The 23,174-nt window shown below is 42.3% G+C and overlaps 1 protein-coding gene across 35 annotated transcripts in view; it reads left to right on the forward strand.

Annotated features, from left to right (window-relative positions):
• Positions 1–23,174, forward strand: part of SIPA1L1 (signal induced proliferation associated 1 like 1) — a 385,985-nt gene that overhangs the window by 344,557 nt on the left and 18,254 nt on the right. For all 35 annotated transcript variants that reach the window (XM_032405449.1, XM_032405459.1, XM_032405458.1 and 32 more), the window contains 3 exons: positions 8,621–8,866; positions 9,606–9,771; positions 14,119–14,365. In XM_032405449.1, coding sequence (XP_032261340.1) covers positions 8,621–8,866; positions 9,606–9,771; positions 14,119–14,365 — 659 coding nt within the window. The remainder of the gene's footprint in view (positions 1–8,620; positions 8,867–9,605; positions 9,772–14,118; positions 14,366–23,174) is intronic.

The following is a 23,174-nucleotide window of genomic DNA, read 5'->3' on the forward strand; positions in this document are numbered from 1 at the left end:
CTGAGCAATTCCCGTGCTTATCATGTCCTCTCCCTCTTCAAAACTTCATCCCGTGTCTGCCTATCTGAAATTTCTCTCACTGCAGCTGAAATGCACAATTAAGAGAGAATAAGTGGTTTCTCTGAGCTGAGTTTTTTCTAAACATTAAGATTTTTGAAGGCTAAGATTATAAAAATTGTAGACACCAACAAGAAACAATTTGCTATATATATATATATATATTTTTTTTTTTTTTTTTTTTTTTTAAAGAAATTTTATGAAAGCTCTCCACCTCCAGGCAAGTCGAGAGGGAAATAGAGGGAAAGTGGATTTGCATCCTGAGATGGAGGTACAAGTCCAGCTCTGCCACTGACCAGCCCTATGGCCAGTCGGGGCATTTCACCATGTGTGTCCCTTATCTGTGATCGAATACTTACGAAATGGTTGTTTTTATATGTTTGTGAGAATAAGAAAAGGTTATCAGGTGTATTGCAAACTATAAATGTTCTTTTGAGACAAAAGGTTTTTGGCATTTACTTTTTCAAGCTCTCCATCCACCTGCCTTAATGAGGTTTATCTTGCTGCTTTTCCTTCAACAAACATGGATCTCCCACAGATCCTGTAATTGTCCTTTAGATGTCTCATTCTACAATTACATTTTTGCTTCTCAAGTTTTCTGCTTTGTTTTTTTTGTCCTTTTTAGATGCAAAACCTGAACGTGACATTCTTCTCAGCTGTGCTTAAAAAAATGATAATATTTGTAGTTCTCTTGTTAGCTCCCTCCTAACTAGCTCAGCATTGCAGACCTGTTCAGCTTGTGGTCCACCATGACACCCGAAGCCCCTTCTACTGTGTATGCCTAGCCACCTATTTCCCTACACTTTATATAGAATTGGTGTGCCCTTGGACGTATTAAATATCTCATGTTATTTTTTAATTTAAATTCTAGGTAACATACAGGGCAATATTGCCTTCCGGAGTAGAATTCAGTGACTCATCACTTAATACAGCACCCAGTGCTCATCATATAAATATCTCATGTTCTAGATGAACAGTTTTCTTGACCACAATTACTTGGACATCCCCTTTGCCAGTTTAATCATTCCTATTTCATTTTCCCCTGATCCTTTAGAATTAGTGTCTCCTGAAGCCCTCCTAAATTGTGGAGCCCAGTACTGGACAGAATTGGCTAGTATTGAACACAGAGGGAGCGGGAGTCCTCCTCAATCATATCCTCCACATTATCTGTCACGCAGAGGCTTATTTATTTGTTATTTGTACAAGTAATCACAGGAAACCCGATCCCCTCCCCTTGGTGTTAGGCCAGCATTCAGCCTTCGCACAGATTTTGTCATAGCCATTAGACAGGTGACTAATTGCTGGTCTCCCCCTCCTGAAAATACCATCCTTAGCAGAGCCAGGCTGTCTAAAATCTGTCCCTCTGTGTCACGCCTGGATAGCAGACGACTCCACGTGTTTCCTTCGGCAGCACAGAGAGTGTGGCAGATGTGCGCCACAGGAGGCGGTGGTCTCGGTGACAGTGCAGAAGCGCAGGACGGCTCCCCAGGCCCTCAGAGCTCTGGACTCGGGCCTTTGTCTCCTCACACTCAGGCTGCTCCAGCCTCTGTGGTTCATCCCTTTGCCAGGTCGACAAGCAGGTGTAGCCCCTCCTTCGTGACGCGGTACCTGCCGTGACTAGCAGATTGGTCATCCAGTAGCCCCTCCTGGAAAGCTTTACCACAGCTGGGAGTGTAAAATCACCAGGTTGCGGTGCACTTGGCTCATGGCTTCACTGGGTTGAGACGACAAGTCTGGACAGACTGCCCCTCATGTCGAGTTATCCTGTTGCCTCCTTTCTCTTCGTGTGAGGGAGCAAGTGTGCGAGTGCGTGGGCCTGTGTGCGCGTGGGTGCGTGTTCCCGCAGCTCACTCCCTTTGCAAAATCCGTGTCCTGGAATGACCAAACAAATCAAAGCTTGGTCCGTTGTCAGGAAAGGGAAATGCCCAATAGTCTGTATAAAAAGTAAAGGTGGTGGCCCCTTCGTGTGGAGTCTGGGAGCCCTCCGACCAGATGGCTCAGTTTGGCCATACTTACAGTTAAACTCACTTCTGATATAATGAGAAAAGTCGCGGGTATTGTATTTGTCATGTCCTAACGTATCAATTGCTGTTCTCTTTTTGTTCCACATTATTTGCTCATTACCTTCTTCCACAACTCCCCTGGAGAGATCTAATTTGCCAAGGGTACCACCGGATTGCAGCGTATTGAATTAACGTGAAATCTCCAGGATAATGAAACAACTCAACCACACAGTTCCCCCTATAAAAGTGAGCCGATGGCTTCATTGTAGTTGTTTTGTAATTAAAGCTGCCTCAGAGATGCTCGGGGGAAGTGGGCAGTGCGCGTCCCTCCAGGGGGCCTGAGGCCAGCAGGTTGGGCAGCTTCAAGGAGACCCACCACCAGCAGGGCCGGGCTGCGGGGCTACAAAGGAAGGAGGAGACCACCCATTTTAGAGCAGGAGGTGAGAGGCTAACACAGTAATTCTTAAAACTCTAGGGACATGGGATGCCTTTGGGATTCCCCCAGGTTTCTGGGGCTCACAAGATCTGACATAAGCCAAGGAATGTTCATGTATATCAGTCCCTGCAGGTGGCCATGGTCCATGGCCGGAGAAACCCTGCTCCAGGGGCTTCACCTTCTTTTTGTTTGTTTAGATTTTTATTTGAGAGAAAGAGGGAGAGAAAGAGCAGGAGCAGGGGAGAGAGGCGAAGGAGAGGGAGAAGCAGACTCTCCACTGAGCAGGGAGCCCGATGCGGGGCTCGATCCCAGGACCCCGGGATCATGACCTGAGCCGAAGGCAGCCGCTTAACCGACTGAGCCACCCAGGTGTCCGGTGTCTTCCCCTTCTTGATCTTGGCGATAAGAAGTTGGATTTTGATGAAGTCATAACAGTATGAATAATTCAACTGATTCGAGCAATTCTCAGTGTGCACACTTGGGGGAGATTCTGCAAAAATACATAACCCAGGCACCACCCCAGCTCTATCAAATTAAAATCTCTGCAGTTGGGGCCCGAGAATGTGTGTTTTGAAAGCTCCCAGGTGTTCCTCACGTGCCTGCTTGGAATTAGAGGGCAAGTGCACTGAAGTGCTCACCTTGCTTCATGCTGTGAGTTGTATACATTAAAGAAGGAAGAACTGCCAGTGAATTAGTCATTTGTTTTTGCTTTTACCTTTGTTCCCAAATCTAATCAATCGTTAAGTAGGGCTGTCTTGATTACAACCATTAGTGAATAAAAGTGTGCTGTTATTTCACACCTGGAAACTTGTGCCAGCCATCATGTTCACAGATAAAACCAATAGTCGTGGTCTGTGGTCTTATTTAAGCAATTATCCTTTTAAGAATACACTTATGAACAGAAGCATAATCTGTAGATTTAATTATTTCTTGCAGTAAAAATAAAGCCACACCCAGTTTTAAATACAGCCCGAGTAAAACACACTGTCTTCACACATGACTCTCTCTTACATTTAAAATGAATAGCTAATTCATTTGACAGTTTCTTTCACCAAATATTGAATGCCTACAATGGCCAGCGACTGTGGTAGGCATGGAGAATATAGCAGTGAAGGAGAAAAGGATCAGCCCTTGTGGGGCTTATATTTAAGTGGGGGAGACAGGCTATCAGTAAGATAAACAAGTTAAATAGCGTGCTCCATACGTGCTAAAGAGAAAACCTTTGTCCAGCTATTTTATTGGGAGTCCACTGTTTTCTGGCATTGTCAGATACACAAAAATTCCTGCCTTCAAAGAGTTTATAATCTAGTACAAAAACTTAATGAATGCCTCCCAGGGAAATGGTACTAATTAAATTCATACAGGAAGCAAAGAGCTCCAGAACTGTATGTGCTGTATATATATTGCTCTCTCTTTGATGTTTCCAGGCCTTTTCTATAACCTCCCTCTTCACGCAGGCCAGACATTATGGCTAAAACCAGCATAGCTATTTTGTAAAACATGGAGAAATTATTTATAAATTAATGGACTACGCAATTTACATTTTATTCTCATGGCTAATTATTTCTATTTTGACCAAATGTGTAGTCTTTGAAAGCCCCAGGGTTCTGAATGCCCATGCTATCATATCAAGATACTTGCTGAGAAATGGAAACTATGGGAATTTCAGATACGTTTCTGGTACAGTGGTTTTCAGGTTCTGAGTTAAGGACCACGGCATCGGCTGGGAATGAGTCAGCGTGCAGATTCCTGAGTGCCCGCCTGCCTACCCAATCAGAATCCCTGCAGTCTGTCCTTTAACATAGAACATGCCTTAACATGCATTGGCTCTAGTAATTCACAAACACTTGCATTTGCTGGTGGATACTAATCAAGGCAGGTAAAGCAAACACATGATTATCCAAGACGAAGGTGTGCATGTTAGACCCTGATGTACTGTTTTTCACTTTATGGGAATCTGCTTCAGACCATAACCACGGATGAGGCTGCAGACACCCCCACATCTGTGTTATACGTGTGCATGAGGTAGGTATAGTCAGGTGGGGAAAGTCTGCAAGCCAGAGATAAGCTTTTGTCCCTAAGTAAGCAATAAACAGCCACAAGCTTGTCACATGGTGACAAATGACTGCAAAAGCTACATCCACCCTTACCACTTAGGAAGCTCCCATTGATGCTCCCTGAGTTACCGGGTCTTGCTGTGTCTCTGGTGCTGCTCCAGGCTCCGAGGCTGAGCTTGTCTTTATGTCCTTCCCGCTTCCTTTTTCCTTCTGGTTCATCTTTCCACTTTTAGTCTGTTTTCCCGAGACCTTTTGTTCTTATTGATTTAACGTATGGCATTTATGAAAGAGTTCTGCATTCCTTTTCTTCATTTTAAAAGCAAACAAATGGAGTATTTGTTATCAAGAGGTAAAAAACAAAATGAGATTACATGGACTTTAAATTTATGGTGCCCTCTGAGGTCTTGTGAGGGATTTTTTTTCTTTCCCTTCCTCTCTAGCTACAAAAGTCTCTGGGAAAAAGAAAACTGGTAGAGCGATCAGAATATGGCGAGTCATTTCTTTTTATCATACTTCTTGTGAAGTCTGAGCCTGGTGCCTCCTCCTTAGTTACAAAAATAAAGATGTCCATGTCTGGTCTGTGGCAGTGAGGCCCACTTCAGTGTGGAGAACTTTGCAGATTGCCTTCACGGAACAAAGGTGCTCTGTTCCCTCCAATCTGTGACAGAGCCTCATGGACTGATAGGGCCTTCTCCTTTCAGGTCATCTACTTTTGATTTATTTTTGTGGGTGTGTTCTCATTGAAGCGTAACACGCATACAGAAAGAGGTTCAGGTCATACTCGTGCATCGGCATGAATTTTCACTAAGTGAACATATCCGTGTAATCACCACCCAAATCAAGAACTGGAACATAACGAACATCCAGACACCCCTCCTCTCACTTGTCTTCCCCAGTCATTCCCACCTCCTCCCCAAGGTAAACACAATCTTGAATCCTAAAATCACACACACATTTTGCCTATTTCTGGCTTTATATAAATGGAATTGTACCATATGCTTTGTTCTGTGTCTGGTGTCTTTAAGTCAACATTATGTTGGTGAGATTCATCCATGTGTAGCAGGTAGCATTACTTTATTTTCATTGCTGTATTATATTTACATTGTGAGAACATACAACAACTCATGTATCCATTCTACTGTGGAACATTTGGAGTGTTTCCAGTTTGAGGATATTACAGATTCTGGTACATGTCCCTTGGTACACATATGTGTGCATCTGGTGAGCATATACCTAGGAGTGGGGTTGCTATGTCCTACGATATACATACATTCAACTTTAGCAGAGAATGTGAACTACTTTGTCACTACCAGATTGTGACAAGTAACACATCAGTAGTGAATGAGAGTTCTGGTTGCTTCACATCTTTTCTAGCACTTGATGTAAGTCTTTTTAATTTTAACCATTCTGGTGAGTGTGTACTGGTTCTTCTTTTGGCTTCAGTTTGCATTTTCCTGATAACTGATGATGATAAGCACTAATGTTTATTAGTCTTTTAGGTATCCTTGTTTGTGAAATTCCTTTTCAGATCTTTGCTCATTTTTCCTGTTGGGTTGTCTGTCTTGTTGATTTTTAGGAGTTCTGCATTCAGGATAGGAGCCCATTGTTGGGTATCTTTTACATATATTCTTCTTCTCTGTGTCTTTTGAGGAATAGAAGTTCTTACTTTCAGTGGGATTCAATCCTTTCTTTTATGATTCAACTAAAGAAACCTCTGCCTCTGTCATAAAGATGTTCTTCATGGTATGGTCCAGAATCTTTAGATCTACACTTAAATATGCAAGCCAGCAGGAATGGATTTTTAGGTAAGGTTGCAGGTGCGGGTTCAAGACTGACTTTCATCTGTGTGTATTCTCTCAGCACCACTAAGATTTGGGTGGTTTTTTTATTTTTGTTCATTCGCTTAGTTTTTTAATAAAAAATGTTTGTGTTTTAGAATAGTTTTTGCTTGGCAGAAAAGTTACAAAGACGGCGCAGAGAGTGCCCGCGTACCCCCCACCCGTTGTCTGCAGTACGCTGGCCGTAGCTGATGCGTCATTAGTAAGTCCATACTTGATTCCGCTCAGGACCATTGCTTTCTGACAGATGAAGTGCTGCTGGCAAATGCTGTGAGACCACGTCCTGGTAACTGAACCTTCAGTGACCAGGTCCCCTGTGGTAAGAGCCCGTGTCTCTGGTCTCAGCCTAACCTGGAGAACTCAGCAGGGCTCACGTGGTGTGGACTCAGGTCCTGGGAGATCCCAGGGGGGGACGTGTGGTAATTCTACCATCGAAGGGCCTCCAGCGTCGTAGACCACCTGAACTCTCAGCCCCAGGTTTAAAAATTCTGAGTTTTAATATGTGATGAGTAGCCTTTTCCTAGAGTCCTGTAGACTTTAGTTTTGTAATCTTGAACCAAAGTTTAAAACACATCAATGATGAACAGCTTTGGGTTTTTATATTTAGTCACATGCTGTACATCACATCTCCAGGATTCATCTTATATGTGGACGTTTGTACCTTTGACCCTCTTCCCCCATTTCCCCCCCCCTCCCCCCCCCCCCCCCACCCGTGGCCACCACCAATCTGTTCTTTGTATCTATGAGCTTGGTTTTTTTTTTTAGGTGGCACAAATAAGTAAGATTATATAGTATTTGTCTGACTTATTTCAATTAGCATAATGTCCTCAAGGTCCATTTATAGTGTTGCAAATAGCAGAATTTCCTTCTTTTTTATGGCTGTATAATATTTCTTGGTATATGTATATCACATTATCCCTTCATCAGTAGACACTTAGGTTGTTTCCATAGCTTGGCTATTATAAATAATACTGCAATGAACATGGGAGTGTAGACACTTTCAAGTTAATATTTTCACTTTTTCTGGATAAATACCCAAAAGTGGAATTTCTAGATCATATGGTAGTTCTATTTTAAATTTTTTGAGGAACCTTCATACTGTTTTCAATAGTGGCTGCACCAAATTGCATTCCCACCAACAGTGCACAGGGGGTCCCTTTTCTCCACTTCCTTGCCAACACCTGTTATTTCTTGTCTTTTTGGTAACAGCCATTCTAACAGGTGTGAGTGATATTTCATTGTGGTTTAGATTTGCACTTCCCAGATAATTAGTGAGGTTGAGCATCTTTTCATGTACCTGTTAGCCATCTGTAGGTCTTCTTTGGAAAAATGTTTATTCAGATTCTTTGCTCCTTTTTTAATCAGATTTTTTTCTGTTGAGCTATATGAGTTCTTTATATATTCTGGGTAATGTGCCCTTATCGGATGTATGATTTGCAAGTATTTTCTCCTTCACTAGGTTGCCTTTTCATTTTATTGATGGTTTCCTTTGCCGTACAGCTTTTTAATCCGACATAGCCACTTGTTTGTTTTTGCTTTTGCTGCCTTTGCTTTTGGTGTCAGATCCAGAAACATCATTGCCAAGATCGATGTCAAGGAGCTTACCCCTGGGATTTCCTCTAGGAGTTTTATGGTTTCAGGTCTTACGTTCAAGTCTTTAATCCATTTTGAGTTGATTTTTGTATATGGTGGAGGGTAGTGGCCCATTTTCATTCCATTGAACAGCTTTTTTAGAGAGTCCATCTTAATGCCAGATGCCACAGGGAAGGAGACGTCAGTGTGCCCCTTTGGCCTTGGGTGTGGGTGTTGGAGAACTGTATGCTGATCTGGCTCGGACCTGGGGAGCATCACCATGACCCCTAGTTCTGAGGAAGGCAAGGCAGAGAGCCACTGAGATGACCAGACCTTTTATTGCTGGTTCTCCTGTTCCTCTGGTGTGCCGGCATGTTTCAAAGCGTCCCTGACAGTCTCAACTGATTTTACCTTTTAACTTAATGTGCAGACTAAGCCACAGTGATCATGTCTCATTTTTACAGCAGACATTTAAATTATAGCAAGAAAACAAGAAAGACTAGCCAGCCAGCCCCATTAATATCTTAGGAAACAGTCACTGTTCTTTCACCTGGCCATAACCCCTGTCCTGGACGACGCTTTGATAGCCGCCGTGTGGACCCCGGGATGCACACGTGCACACCGGGGTCCTTTGGTCTTTGTCATGCTTCTCCTCAGTACCGTGGGCTCCCGACACTCTGCCAGCCCGGTGGTCTTCACCAGTGCCAGAAGTTCCCCGAAAGAGGAGCTCCATCCTGCCACCTCACAGCTCGCACCTGCCTTCCCCTCCTCCTCCTCCTCCTCCTCCTCCTCGTCCGGCCCTAGGACCTTCTACCCTCGCCAGGGCGCGACCAGCAAGTACCTGATTGGGTGGAAGAAACCCGAAGGAACCATAAACTCCGTGGGATTTATGGACACGAGAAAGTAAGAGTTCTTTTGCTTCTCTTGCTTGGGTGGTGTGCTTTTAACATGATGGAGAACAGAAAAGGCTGAGGCAGTTTCCTACCACAGAGGAGGCCGGCTGGGGTTTGATTGGGAGATTTTCTTTTTTTCTTTTCCTCCTAAGGAAAACTTATCTTAAATTATTTCTCTGTGCTTCATTCCTTAAATAAATTGTGTGGCCCAACATTGATTTGAGAATCTTAGATCTTGTAGGAAGGAGTATGTCTGAAGAACAAACTTCAGAATAATTGACCCTCTGGCACGAAGGTGACACTCTCCCTTTGATGGTAATAATCACAGCCTTCCCATGGAATGTTTAACTTAGGAGCCACCAGAGGGAGTATTAGAAAGGGACTACCCTGAATATAAAGAACTTTTTGACAAAGTAGTACAGGGGTGGGGGGGGATTCTAAATGATTCATTCAGTTATGTTGTTTGTGTTTGTACAAAAGTTACATTTGGGATTCATAGCCTGTGGTCTTATTAATAAGTCTTGCTAATTTTGGCTTAGTGGAGGTAATGGTTTCCTGTAGAAGAGCAATTTATCCATCAAATTTTTATTTTGTGCTTCCAGTTGGTTGTGTTTCTTTCACAAGCATTTATCCAAGCAGATTGTCCTTTGCTCTCCTTTAATATGTCCCCCCTGACTTCCAGCCTCAGGGTCCGTCGTGGCTTTACATCACCCTTGTCTGCTTGGTTTCTCCCATCTCTTCCCTTCAAGGCGCCATCAGAGTGACGGCAACGAGATAGCCCACACCAGGCTGCGCGCCTCAACCAGGGACCTCCGGGCGTCCCCCAAGCCAGCCTCCAAGTCCACCATCGAGGAGGACCTCAAGAAACTCATCGACCTGGAAAGCCCAACTCCCGAATCCCAGAAGAACTTTAAGGTACAGGACAGAGCTCGGGGCACATGGCCGTTAGGGAGGCCAGGTGGGACGGGGCTGCTCACCGCAGGGGCACCCTCCAGAGGTGTTGGCTCCCGGCTCCTGCCCTCACCCACTCGGCCCTAAAATTAGCTCCCATTGTTCTCCAAGCATTCTGTCCCCACTGCCACACCTCTTAGTCCCTGTCCCTCCGCCCTTCCTTTATCTTCTTTAGTGTACCCCACTCCCAGTGCACAAGCCACGTTCTCTCACAGACGTTAGCTCAGATGACGTTGCTTCAGAGAACTTGGCAGAGCACCTGTGGCTCCCTCGTCAGACAGAAAGTTTTCGGTAAATGCTTTAGTGCCTTCTGTCCACAGGGTCCCTTCCCTCCCCTCGCCAGTAGCTCCCAGCTCACGTCCTGCCCTGGGTGCCCCACCTCTGCCCCTCACCCCGGCCAGGCACGCCTGCTGGCTGTGCACCACGTACTTACTGTTCAGTCAGTCAGAGAAACGGCCTGATGGACACCCACTCTTTTCACCCCCAGCCCCATCCTCCAAACGCCACCTCTGCAGCTCAGCAAACTAGGTCTACATACTTACCTTCAGAACTTTCTAGATTCTCTTTACTTGGCAAAACCTTCTCTCCACTTCCCTCACAGAATTCCAGACTAGAAATGTCGTCTCTAAAGCCAGCCTCCCTCCCCATCAAGTCCCAAGTGTGTGCTCAGGGTTTATGTTTGTGTGTCAGTGGCCATGTGGAAGGGTTTGTTCTGCCCACCTCAGCTCGGAGGACTCCTGAAGCCTACTTGAGGCTCTCTGCTTTCTTGTCCTCGGAAGTGCCCACCCTCCCAAGGCTCGGAGCTGGCCTTTGTTGAGTGGGGCCAAAGCTCTGAGCACAAGGCATTTCTCTGTGCAGTATGTCATGTAGCCCCAGAAGGAGGAAATCCACCCCCAGGAAGGTCAGCACAGCAAACTTGGACATGTTCTGTTGTCCAGGTTCTTAGTTGAATGATTGGTAGTCTGTTGGAAGTGCCTAGCGAGTGTAATTTAAGAAGAACTCCGACAATTGATTGAAAAGGTAAGCTAAAGAATTTCCCTAACCACTTGCTGTCCTCAAGCTGGGATCAGAGTACAGGGGGCATGCCCAGCAGGATGAACTGTGTGGCCTTGTCCATTCCCACTCAGGCTTCTCATCACTACTCTGGTGTGTGTGTGCACGCCTACCTCAAGATAGGTCAGATATACCCCCCTAAACTGAAAAATCAGCATTTACAGAAATTAAAAATGTACTCCAAAGGCCATTCTGGCATTCTGTTGAGAAATAAAGATTTATTAACATAAACATTAACATCATAAATCATTTTAAAGACTTGCCATTCTTGATTCTGTCATTTCTGTTTTATAAGCCAGCACTTAACAGTTCTGACTCATCACGCAGGGTACAAATGGTTTCCTTAGCAACCTCGCAAAAGATAGTGCTTGAAACTTCTTTAGCTGTCAGGTCCCAAAGAGGTGTATTAAAATGTGTAAGTACCAGTTTCAAAATAAAAATTTTTTCAGATTTTTCCTTTGAGGTTAGAGGAAAATAAAACTTGCCCTAAGAGGAATCTTTCCTCCAATTCTCAGTTTAACATTTTTGGAAAGGGACGAACTCAGAGCTTTCATTCGTTTGATTTACTCATGCCGTGGAAATAATTGAAAGCAAATGTCTGTTTTGCCCTTATTCCTGTTCTTGGCTTTTATTTCCAAAATGAATTATTTTAACATTCCTAGTTGAAACAGGGGTGCACTTTGTCATGACTGCATTACCGAGACCCTCTGCAAAGAAGACGCTCTGCTGGCTACTCTATTACTGGGAAGGGCTGGAAATAAGGCTGTTTTTTCCTCCAGTGTCGTCCTTTTCGGTTTGGTTTCAGATGACTTTAGCTAACTATCTCCGTGTGTCTTCCAAGATTCTCCGTCAGAATGCCCATGGCTCTGCTGTGTCAGGAAGGCCAGCGTGCCCTTGAGAAGTCTTCCAGGCCATGCCTGGCTAAGGCCCCGAGCCACTGCATCAGGTGTCAGGGTCCCAGCGGTGGCCATCTTTGGGCCGTGATACTTGGAACCTACTCGGACCACATTGGCTTTCTTGGATAGCAAGTGCTTCTTGTGAGTGAGCGTTAATATCAAATGACAGGGTCACTCCCAGGCTGATTTGCCAGCAGAGTGCAATGTCTGTGGCAGGACGTGGCGGACTGTAGCTCGGACGTAGGGGCCTGCAGGGCCTAAGCAGCCCACGCAGAGCTCCTGCCTCAAGGAAAATGGCAGAGCTCAAACATTCTAAGAAACCTCATTGGCAGGCAGAGCTGAGATCACCTTATCTTCCCCAAGGGCTGCGTCCAGCGGCAAGTGAACAGACACAGTGCAAACCCGTAGTCCCGATTTGCAGCCAGACTCTCAGGCGTAGACCACAGGAAGAGGCTTCGTGCAGCATCAGTGTTCGGGAAGAGCTGGTGCTTGCTTACTGCAGGTGCGGGTGACCCATCACACAGAAGCCAGGAGGACCGGAAAGAGTGAGAGAACAGGAGCTGGACCTGGAGCAAGATGCTACTCCTCTAGGCCTTGTTCCTCAGCTTTGAAATAGATCCATGGTGCCCAGATGATTTTAAAATTCAAGAACCCCCCCTTTTTTAAATAAAATTATACACAGAAGTCTAATATGGAGAAGTGAGAAAGTGGAGTTTCTCTGATGGGAGGGGTGGGTGTCATGGGCGCCTGGGTCCCACCTGAACATCTCTTCTCCCCAGGCGGTGATGCTGTGAGGAACCCGTACGGTCCCCTGGAGCAATCTGTAAACCCCCCCAGCCTGATGTGCTCTCAGATCCCTTGCGGGTCAGCATTGACTCCGTGATAGTTCTTTCCCAGGGCTGGCAGCACTGGGCACCGCCCAGCAAGCACCCTGCAAGGCAGCCCAGGGCGCTCTTGGAACCAGATCGGTGTGCACGAACCTTCAAGACTGGAGGGGAAGAGGGTTGGGGTGAGGGGCCACCCCAATGTGTTGGGACAAGACGACTTTTTAATTGGCGGAAAGCATCAAGGCGGATTGCTGCCTTCCATCTCCTACCCTGCCTCCCTTTAGTGGAAGATGTTACAACTTTTAAGAAAGCATGCCGCTCCAAGGATCTCTTCAAGGTGGAGGTTCACTACCTTGAAGTATGTTAATATTTCCCAAAGAGGCTGAAACTAGAATTGGTGGAAAACCTCCTTCCTGTATAACCATCAGGGTGGGGATATTCACTAGAAAAGGAAATCCCTTTGCTGAACCCAGAGGTGCTAAAAAGGATTGGGGGCAGTGTTTGAGTGGAGAGATCTGGGGCCTGGCCTGGTAGGCAAGGGCCTTACATGATAGTGCTAGAAGCTTGCAGATGGGAGAGAGAGGATCTGGCTATATTTTTTTAAAATTATCAGCAAGCCATTTAATCTCTGTAATGCCCACAAAAGGGAAATCACCATTTCCATACCTAGTTCCCTGACCTTAAAGACTCACAGAGCATTTATCACAGCAGCTTCGTTTTCTAGGCAAGCATATATGTACCTTGCTCCTAACTCATCATGAATTTTTAGAAGTGAGCACAGTTTTTACACAGTCGGCTACACCTGGGGCTCATTTACATTGCGTTTGATTAATCATTTGTTCATATTTATGCAGCAACTGTGCACACCACTTCGTGGGTAGCTTTGACTTGATTAACCCTTGGTTTGATGAACGGAAGCCTGTGAGACCCAGAGCACATGAGTAAACCTGAGTGTCAGCTCTATTCTCGGTGTCCTAAATGGAGACGCGGCTGTGTCATTCTCTCTCTGCCCCTTCAAAGCGTCCCGGAAAGTCCCACAGAGGCCTTCTGGCAGCTATGACTCAACCCTCCTACTCACACCCTCACCTGTCCTTCACATTGTTCTCCCTGTCAAGGTGAACACTAGTCTAGGAAGGACTAAATAAATATAACTTTGTTGCTAACAGACCAAATATTCTGTTGGCTCTGAGGCTGGATATTTAAATATTGTTAATGTGTCTGTTGTTTCTCAATGAATGGGATTCTCAGAAGCTTGCTTTTTGCAGAAGAATCTCAACTAAAATCAAATCTGGTGACAAAAGCAAAAGACGAGAGAGAACAGCTATCTGGGACTTCTGCCATTTATATATAAATATATAGGTGGCTTCCCTATTTTGGTGAATAGAAATCCGTCCTAAAAAAACAATCTCTAAAACTCATTACATACACTATTAGTAGTTGATGTGTATCAAGAGGCACCCCCCCTCCTACTAGAGCTACTCTGTCATGATGATATATGCCATCATATAAATACTTGTCTGCATGCTGTTGTTCAGTTCCAGGCGCTTTCCTCTCCTCAGTCCCCGTTTCCTACCACCCCTACGGCAAGACGGGCCCTGCACCGAACGCTGTCGGATGAGAGCATCTACAGCGGCCAGAGGGAGCACTTCTTCGCCTCCAGGGCTTCGCTTCTGGACCAAGCCCTGCCCAATGACGTCCTCTTCAGCAGCACGTACCCTTCCCTGCCCAAGTCTCTCCCGTTGCGGAGGCCTTCTTACACCTTGGGAATGAAGTCGCTGCATGGTAAGTGGGGCTTGCTTGCTCAGCTTTGGGGCTCCCCAGCCTCCCTGGGTCAGCCTCGCACCTGTAATCCCAGACCACAGGGTACAGACGCTTGCCTCACCAGACCCTAAAAGTCATCTGGGATGCCTGTTCTGGTTTTGGTTATAACTTAAGACGTTGTATTAGTTTTCAGCGGTACAACATGATTCGATGTTTGTATATATTGTGAAATGGTCACCACAGTGAGTCTAGTTAATATCTGTCACCTTGCATAGTTGCAAAGTTTGTTTTTTTTTCTTGTGATGAGAACTTCTAAGATGCCTTCTTAGCAACTTCCACAAATGCAGTAATTATTAACTGTAGTCACCATGCTGTAAATCCCCATGACTTACTTGTCTTTCTCTAATTTATTTCAATCAGCATAGTGTCCTCAAAGTCCATCTGTGTTGTTGCAAATGAGATTTCATTTTTTAAGGCTGAGTAATATCCTAGTGTGTGTGTGTGTATGTGTGTGTGTGTGTATGTGTGTGTATCATTCATCCATTAGTGGACACTTAGGCTGTCTCCATATCTTGGCTGTTATAAATAATGGCGCAGTAAACTTGGGTACATATATTTTTTTCAAGTTAGTGTTTTCATGTTCTTCGGATAAATACCCAGAGTGGAATTTCTGAATCTTATGGTAGCTCTGCTTTTGAAGAAGCTCTGTACTGTTGTCCACAGTGGCTGCAGCGATTTACATTCCCATTAACAGTGCACAAGGGCTCCCTTTTCTCCACACCCTGGCCAACACTTGTATCTTCCCTTTTTGATAATAGATATTCTAACAAGTGTGAAGTGGTATCTCATTGTGGTTTGGGATTTTGCATTTCCCTAATCATTAATGATGTTGAGCATCTATTCATTTATCTCTTGGCCATCTATATGTTGTCTTTGGAAAAATGTCTATTCAGATTCTTGCCTTTTTTTTTTTAAATTTTATTATGTTATGTTAGTCACCATACAATACATCATTAGTTTTTGATGTGGTGATCCATGATCCATTGTTTTCGTATAACACCCAGTGCTCCATGCAGTACGTGCCCTCCTTAATACCCATCACCGGGCTAACCAATCCCCCCACCCCCCTCCCCTCTAAAACCCTGTTTGTTTCTCAGGTCCATAGTGTCTCATGGTTCATCTCTCCCTCCAATTCCCCACCCCCCATTTTTCCCTTCCTTCTCCTAATGTCCTCCATGTTATTCCTTATGTTCCACAAATAAGTGAAACCATATGATAATTGACTTTCTTTGCTTGACTTATTTCACTTAGCATAATCTCCTCCAGTCCCATCCATGTTGATGTAAAAGTTGGGTATTCATCTCTTCTGATGGCTGAGTAATATTCCATTGTATATATGGACCACATCTTTATCCATTCATCTGTTGAAGGGCATCTCGGCTCTTTCCACAGTTTGGCTATTGCGGACATTGCTGCTATGAACATTGGGGTGCATATTCTTGCCCATTTTCTAATCAGTTTGTTTTTTGGCTATTGAGTTGTAGGAATTCTTCATATATTATGAATATTACCCCTTATCAGATCAGATTTGCAAATATTTTCTCCCAGTCCATAGGTTGCCTTTTCATTGTTAATGGTTTTCTTGCTGAGCAGAAATTTTTTAGTGTGTGTGTAGTCTACTTGTGTATTTTTGCCTTTGTTACCTTTGCTTTTGGTGTCAAATCCAAAAAATCATCATCAAAACTGATGTCAGGGAGCTTACTGCCTGTGTTTTCTTCTGGAAGTTTGGTTTCAGATCTTACAATCAAGTCTTATCCATAATGAGTTAACTTTTGTGGTTTGGTGTAAGATAGTGCTCTGGTTTCATTCTTTTGCATGTGGCTGTCCCATTTTCCCCACACTGTTTGTTAAAGACCATCCTTTCCCTATTGTGTATTCTTGGCTCCTTTGTCATAAATTAATTGACCACATATGCATATGTTTATGCATATGCATAAGGCTCTCTGTTCTGTTCCATTGATGTGTCTGTTTTGATGCTAATACCATACTGTTTTGATTACTATAGCTTTGTAATATAGTTTGAAATCAGGAGCGTGATACCTCCAGCTTTGTTTTTTTCCAAGATAGCTTTGGCTATTAAGAGTCTTTTGTAATTACAGATAATTTTAGGATTGCTTGTTCTCCTTCTGTGAAGAATGCCATTAAAATTTTGATAGGGATTGCACTGAATCTGTAGATTGCTTTGTGTAAAATGGACATTTTAACAATATTAAATTATGAGCATGGAATATCTTTCCACTTATTTGTGTCTTCAGTTTCTTTTATCAGTATCTTACAGTTTACAGTGTACAGGTCTTTTACTTCCTTGGTTAAAGTTACTCCTAGGTATTTTATTCCTTTTGATACAATTGTGAGTAGGATTGTTAATTTCTCTTTCTTATATTTTGTTATTAGTGTATAGAAATGCAACAGATTTGTGTGAATTGATTTGGTATCCTACAACTTTACTCCATTCCTTTGTTAATTCTTAGAGTTTTTGGTGGAGTCTTTAGGATTCATAATATCATGCCATCTACAAATAGTGAGTTTTACATCATATTTGGATGCCTTTTATTTCTTTTATTTCTTATCTAATGCCCTGAGTAGACCTTCTAATACTCTGTTGAATAAAAGTGGTGTAAGAGTCCACATCTTTGTCTTGTTCCTGATCTTAGAGGAGAAGCTTTCAGCTTTCATCATGGAGTATGTCATCTATGAGCTTGTCATACATGGCCTTTATTATGTTAAAGTATATCCCCTCTATACCTACTTTTTTGATTTTTTTTTATCATAAATAGATGTTGATTTTTGTCAAATGCTTTTTCTTCATCTACTGAGATGATTATATGATTTTTATCCTTCATTTCATCAATGTGGTATATCACATTGATTTGTGGATGTTGAACCATCCTTACATCCCTGAGACAAATCCCACTTGATCATAGTATATGGTCCTTTTTAATGTATAGTTGAATTCGGTCTAATATTTTGTTGAGGATTTTTGCATATAGATGCAATAATATATCCTTCATCAAGGATATTGGCCTGTGATTTTTTTTTTTCCTTGTGGTGTCCCTGTCTAGTTTTGGTATCCGGGTGGGTAATGCTAGCCTCATAAAATGAGTTTGGAAGTGTTCCTTTTGCTGCTGCTGCTGCTGCTTTTTTTTTTGGAAGAATTTTAAAAAGGTTAATTCTTTGAATGTTCGGTAGAATTCAACAGTAAAGTCCTCTTTTGTTTGCATCAGTAATCACAGACCTTCCAACCATCTCCTTACTAGTAATCAGTCTGTTGAGGTTTTCGGTGTCTTCATGATTCTGTTTCAATGACTTAGCACAGCAGGTGGCACGTTAGTCTCATAATCATGATTCACTTTTGGCAAGTTGTATGTTTATGGGGTTTATGCATTTCTTCTTATGCACAATTTATTGGCATATAATTCTTCACTGTAGTCTCTTAAGATCCTCTGTATTTCTCTGGTATCAGTTATCGTGTCTGCTCTTTCATTTCTGATTTTGAGTGTTCTCTCTTTTTTTCTTGGTGAGTCTAGCTAAAGCTTTGTCAAGTTTATTTATCTTTTCAAAGAACCATTTCTTAGTTTCATTGATCTCTATTTTGTGTGTTGTGTTTTGTTTTAGCTTCTGTTTTATTTCCACTCTGATCTGTTATTGCCTTTCTTCCACTAACTTTGGGCTTTATTTGTTGTTCTTCTCCTAGTTCCTTCAGGTGTAAAGTTAGGTTGCTTATTTGAGATGTTTCTTGATATGTAGGCATTTGTCACTATGAACTTCCCTCTTGAAACTGCTTTTCCTGCATCCCGTAAGCTTTGGTATGTTGTATTTCCATTTTCATTCTTCTGAAAGTATTTCTTGATTTCTCTGTGATGTCTTCTTTGACCCATTGCTTGTTCAGTAGCGTGTCATTTAGTCTCCACATATTTGTGAATTTTCCTGTTTTCTTCTTGTAATTGATCTCTAGTTTCATAGCATTATAGTGAGAAAAAAATTTGATTTCATTTCAGTCATGTTAAATTTATTAAGACTTGTGACCTAACATATGATCCATCCTGGAGAATGTTCTATGTGTGACTGAAAAGAATGTATATTCTTTTGTTTTTGGGATGGAATATTTTGTATAAGCTGTTAAGTCCATCTGGCCTAGTGTGTCATTTAAGGTTGATGTTCCCTAATTGACTTGTCTAGATGATCTGTCCATTGATGAAAGTGGGTTATCAAAGTCCCCTACTATTACCATATTGCTATTTCTCCTTTTTAGGTCTGTTTATATTTGCTTCACATATTTAGGTGCTCCAGTGTTGGGTACATAAATACAAATGCTATATCCTCTTACTGGATTGGCCCCTTTATCATTGTGTAATGCCTTTTTTTGTCTTTATTATAGTCCTTGTTTTAGAGTCTTTTTTGTCTAATATAACTATACCAGCTTTCTTTTGGTTTCCATTTCCATGGAATATCTTTTTTCATTCCTTCACTTTCAGTCTGTGGATGTCCTTAGTTCTCAGGTGACTCTCTTAGAGGCAGCGTATAGATGGGTCATGTTTTTTTACCCATTTAATTGGAGAAGATAGTCCATTTATATTTAAAATAATCAATGATAGGGGCGCCTGGGTGGCTCAGTCGTTAAGCGTCTGCCTTCGGCTCAGGTCATGATCCCAGAGTCCTGGGATCGAGCCCCGCATCGGGCTCCCTGCTCTGCTGGAAGCCTCCTTCTCCCTCTCCCACTCCCCCTGCTTGTGTTCCCTCTCTCGCTGTCTCTCTCTCTGTCAAATAAATAAAATCTTTAAAAATAAATAAATAAATAAAATAATCAGTGATAGGCATATACCTTTTGCTGTTTTGTAGTTCCTCTGTGTTCCTTTCTTGTCCTGCTTTCTTCCTTCATGGTTTAATAACTTTCTGTAGTGGTAGGCTTAGATTCCTTTCCCTTTATCCTCTGTGTATCTATCATAGGTTTTTGCTTTGTGGTTACCATGAGGCTTTCATATAACTTATATTTATAACCATTTATTTCCAGTGCATAACAACTTAAGTTTAAATGCATGCTAAAGTTCTACATTTTTACTCTCTCCCCCAACATTTTATGTTTTTGATGTCACAATTTACATCTTTTTATCATGTGTATCCCTTATTAACTAATTACAGTTGACCCTTGAGCAACAGGGGAGTATGGGGTATCAACCTCCTATAAAATCAAAAATCCGTGTATAACTGTTGACTTCCCAGAAACATTAACTATTGATAGCCTACTGTTGACCAGAAGCCTTACCAATAACATAAACAGTCATTTCAAATATTTTGTATGTCATACATCTTATATGCTGTAATCTTACAATAAAGTAGAGAAAGGAAAATATTAAAAAATCATAAGAGAAGATACATTTACAGTACTGTACTGTATTTACCAATACTGTAAGCTTACCTTGTCTGTTTACATGAGTAACCATCTGTCAGTACCTACGCCAGTTTTGTCTTATAGGATACAAAACTGTAGATGTTATATGTATTGCTAACACTAGACATTAAAAGCGAAAAGGAATGCAGACTTACTTACAGGTTTAACAATTCATGCACTAATAATGAAGCAGCGGCAGTATGATTGCTCTATGGTAGCCTAGTGGAATTGATACAGTTCTTCACAGTAGCCTTGCCTATACACTAATGAACGAATCACTATAAAATTTTTATGGCGTAAAGTACTACAGTCATATAGTACAGTTTTAGAAACACTGTTACATTTTTTAAAAACCGCTTACCTGTGATGATAGGCTGATACAGTTTCCCAAGTTACAAGAGTGAGAGGCATACTTTAAGGTAATGTAATTCCTTGAAAGCAAAATTATAAAGCAGTAAGAAAATCAAAACATTATTACTTTTATATTAAATATCACTCGCATATGCCTGTGTAAGGACAGGGTATCCACTTCTATACAAGACTTACACTCACTGTTCTACATGATGAATACTTTGGCGATGATGATGATGATGACACAAAAGCATCTCATACAATTATTGCTGTACAGTCAGATTTCACACAAAACACACACACAACAGATAAGTTTATTAACTGTATGGCCTGATGATTATTTATTATTCATTAAGTGGAAGTGGATCATCATAAAGGTCTTTGCCCTTGTCTTCACGTTGAGTAGGCTGAGGAGAGGGAGGAAGATGAGGGGTTGGCCATGCTGTCTCAGGGATGGCAGAGGTGGAAGGAGAGGTGGGAGAGGCAGACACACTCAGTGTACCTCTGTGGAAATATATTGTAATTTCTGTCTGTTTTGCTGTTTCATCTCTCTAAATATGTTTTTATACAGTACTGATCCTCCCACTGTGAGCTTTAGTTTCAGAGCCCATAGCCTAGAATGGTTCATGTTGTAAAAGAAGTCAAAGCAGTCTTGGAGAATCAGAATCCTTCTGCCAGATTGTCTAATGTCAATTTGTTTTCTGGCGCTTCTTCTCCGTCTTATTCCTCATCATCTGGTGCTGGTTTGGAAACACTCATCTCCATCCGGTCGTCTTCTTTTAAGTCCTCAGTTGTGATGTCTGTTACCTCTTGGACTTCTCCATCTTAAAACCCTTCACCCCTACCTTTTTTGCCAAATCCAGTCTCTTTCATGATTTCCTTGATTGGCTCTATCATAAATCCTATGAAGTTATGTACAACATCCGGACAGTTTTCTCCATCAGGAATCCATTATTTCGGGCTTGATGGTTTTCATGGCTTTTTCTATAACAATGATGGCATCTTTGGTATAGTCCTTCCAGAATTTCATGTTCTGTCTATCACAGTTCCCACCCATAGTGTTGACAGTCCTTTTCACAGAATACTGTGTATAGGGACGCCTGGGTGGCTCAGTCAGTTAAGCATCTGCCTTCAATTCAGATCCCGATCCCAGGGTCCTGGGATCGAGTCCCGCATCAGGCTCCTTGCTCAGCAGGGAGCCTGCTTCTCCCTCTGCCTGCTCTGCCTGCCGGCTCCTGCTGCTTGTGCGCCCTCTCTCTCTGAAAAATAAATAAATAAAATCTTTAAAAAAAAAAGGATACTGTGTGTAATCATCCTTAAATGTTCTGATGACCCCTTGCTCCAGAGGCTGAATTAGAGATGTCGTGTTTGGGGGCAAGTAGACCACTTCGACACCTTTGGTGTTGAACTCATGGGATTCTGGGTGGCCGGGGCATTGTCCAATATCAGAAGTACATTAAAAGGCAATCTCTTGCTGGCAAGGTACTTCCTGACTGGACAAAGCATCAATGGAACCAGTCCAGAAAAAGGGTCTTCATTGTCCAGGCCTTCTTGTACAACCAAAAGTCTGACAGCTGGTTTTGTGTCCCTTCAAGACTCAGGGGTTGTCAGGGGTTGGTAGGGTTTATAGAAAAGGGCAGTTCTGATCCTAAACTAAACTGCATTTGCACAACAGTCATTAGTCTGTCCTTTCTGCCTTAAATCCTGCTGCTCACTTCTCTTCATATGGAGTAAATAATGTCTTTTGTGGCATTTTATTCCAGAACAGGGCACTTTTGTCTGCATAAAAAACCTGTTCAGGCAGATATCCTTTCTCCTCAATGATTTTCTTAACGATGTCTGGGAACTTGTCTGCTGCCTCTTGGTTGGCAGAAGCTGCTTCTCCTGTTATCTTGACATTTTTAAAACCAAACCTCTTTCTAAAATTATCAAACCATCCTTTGCTGGCATTAAATTCTGCAGCTTTTGATCTTTCACCTTCCGTTTGCTTTGAGTTGTCATATAATGACTTCGCTTTTTCTTGAGTCATATTAGAGTCTGTAGAAATGCCTTTCTTATTAGCAGTCCTGTACCCACCTGAAAGCTGCATTTTCAATAGGAGATCAAAAGGTATTTCCCAAAAAGTACAAGGTTTTTATGCCTACTGGCACTGCTCCAGTGACAGCTTCATGAATTTCCTCTTCTTTTTTTCACAGTGGTCCTTATGCTAGATTCATTTACCTTGAAATGGCAGGCGACCGCAGCTGCAGACCTCAATCTGTGCTACATATCAAGCAGTTCAACTTTTTCGTGTCATTTCATATCTTTTCTGGTTTTTGGGGACACTTACAGCATTACTAGTAGTACTTCGAATGGATCCCATGGTACTATTCAAGGTTTATGGTATTGCATGAAACACAATGAAAAGTACATGAGAATGGAGACCAGTTTTTACCGGATACCCAATTTACTGGAGAGAAGAACTGCTTGTGTGAAGATGATTAGCCTCACATGCATTTTAAGTGGATACTTTGAACACTAAGCCTCATTGCAGTAGTCTCAGGAGGTGGCTACGAAATTATTACAGTAGTACACAGTATGTACCGTAGTTAATTTTGGGCAATTATGATGTAATACTGCATCTTTGTTCACACTTCTCTCAACTGTGAGTGGTGCCATGTACGGTATGTGTGAGTTTTAGAAAGTTTTAACTTTTTATAATAGATATGTATATATTTTTGGCATTCATGACATCTTTTTTTTTTTTTAATTTCTAAGCTGTGTAGTTTGTCTGCAAGTTTTTGAAATTGTTGCAAATCTTCAAAAATGTTTCCAAAATATTTATAGGAAAAAATCCACATAGAGTGGACTCATGCAGTTCAAACCTGTGTTGCTCAAGGGCCAACTGTAAGACAATTATTTTTATTATTTTTGTCTTTTAACCTTCTTACTAGCCTTGTAAGTCATTAATTTACTACTGCCTGCACTATGTGCTTACCTTTTCCAGTAAGATTGATATTTTTATGTTTTCTTTTTACTAATTAGCACTCC

This window comes from Phoca vitulina, unplaced genomic scaffold (assembly GCF_004348235.1).
Source record: "Phoca vitulina isolate PV1807 unplaced genomic scaffold, GSC_HSeal_1.0 scaffold7, whole genome shotgun sequence".
NCBI lineage: Eukaryota > Metazoa > Chordata > Mammalia > Carnivora > Phocidae > Phoca > Phoca vitulina.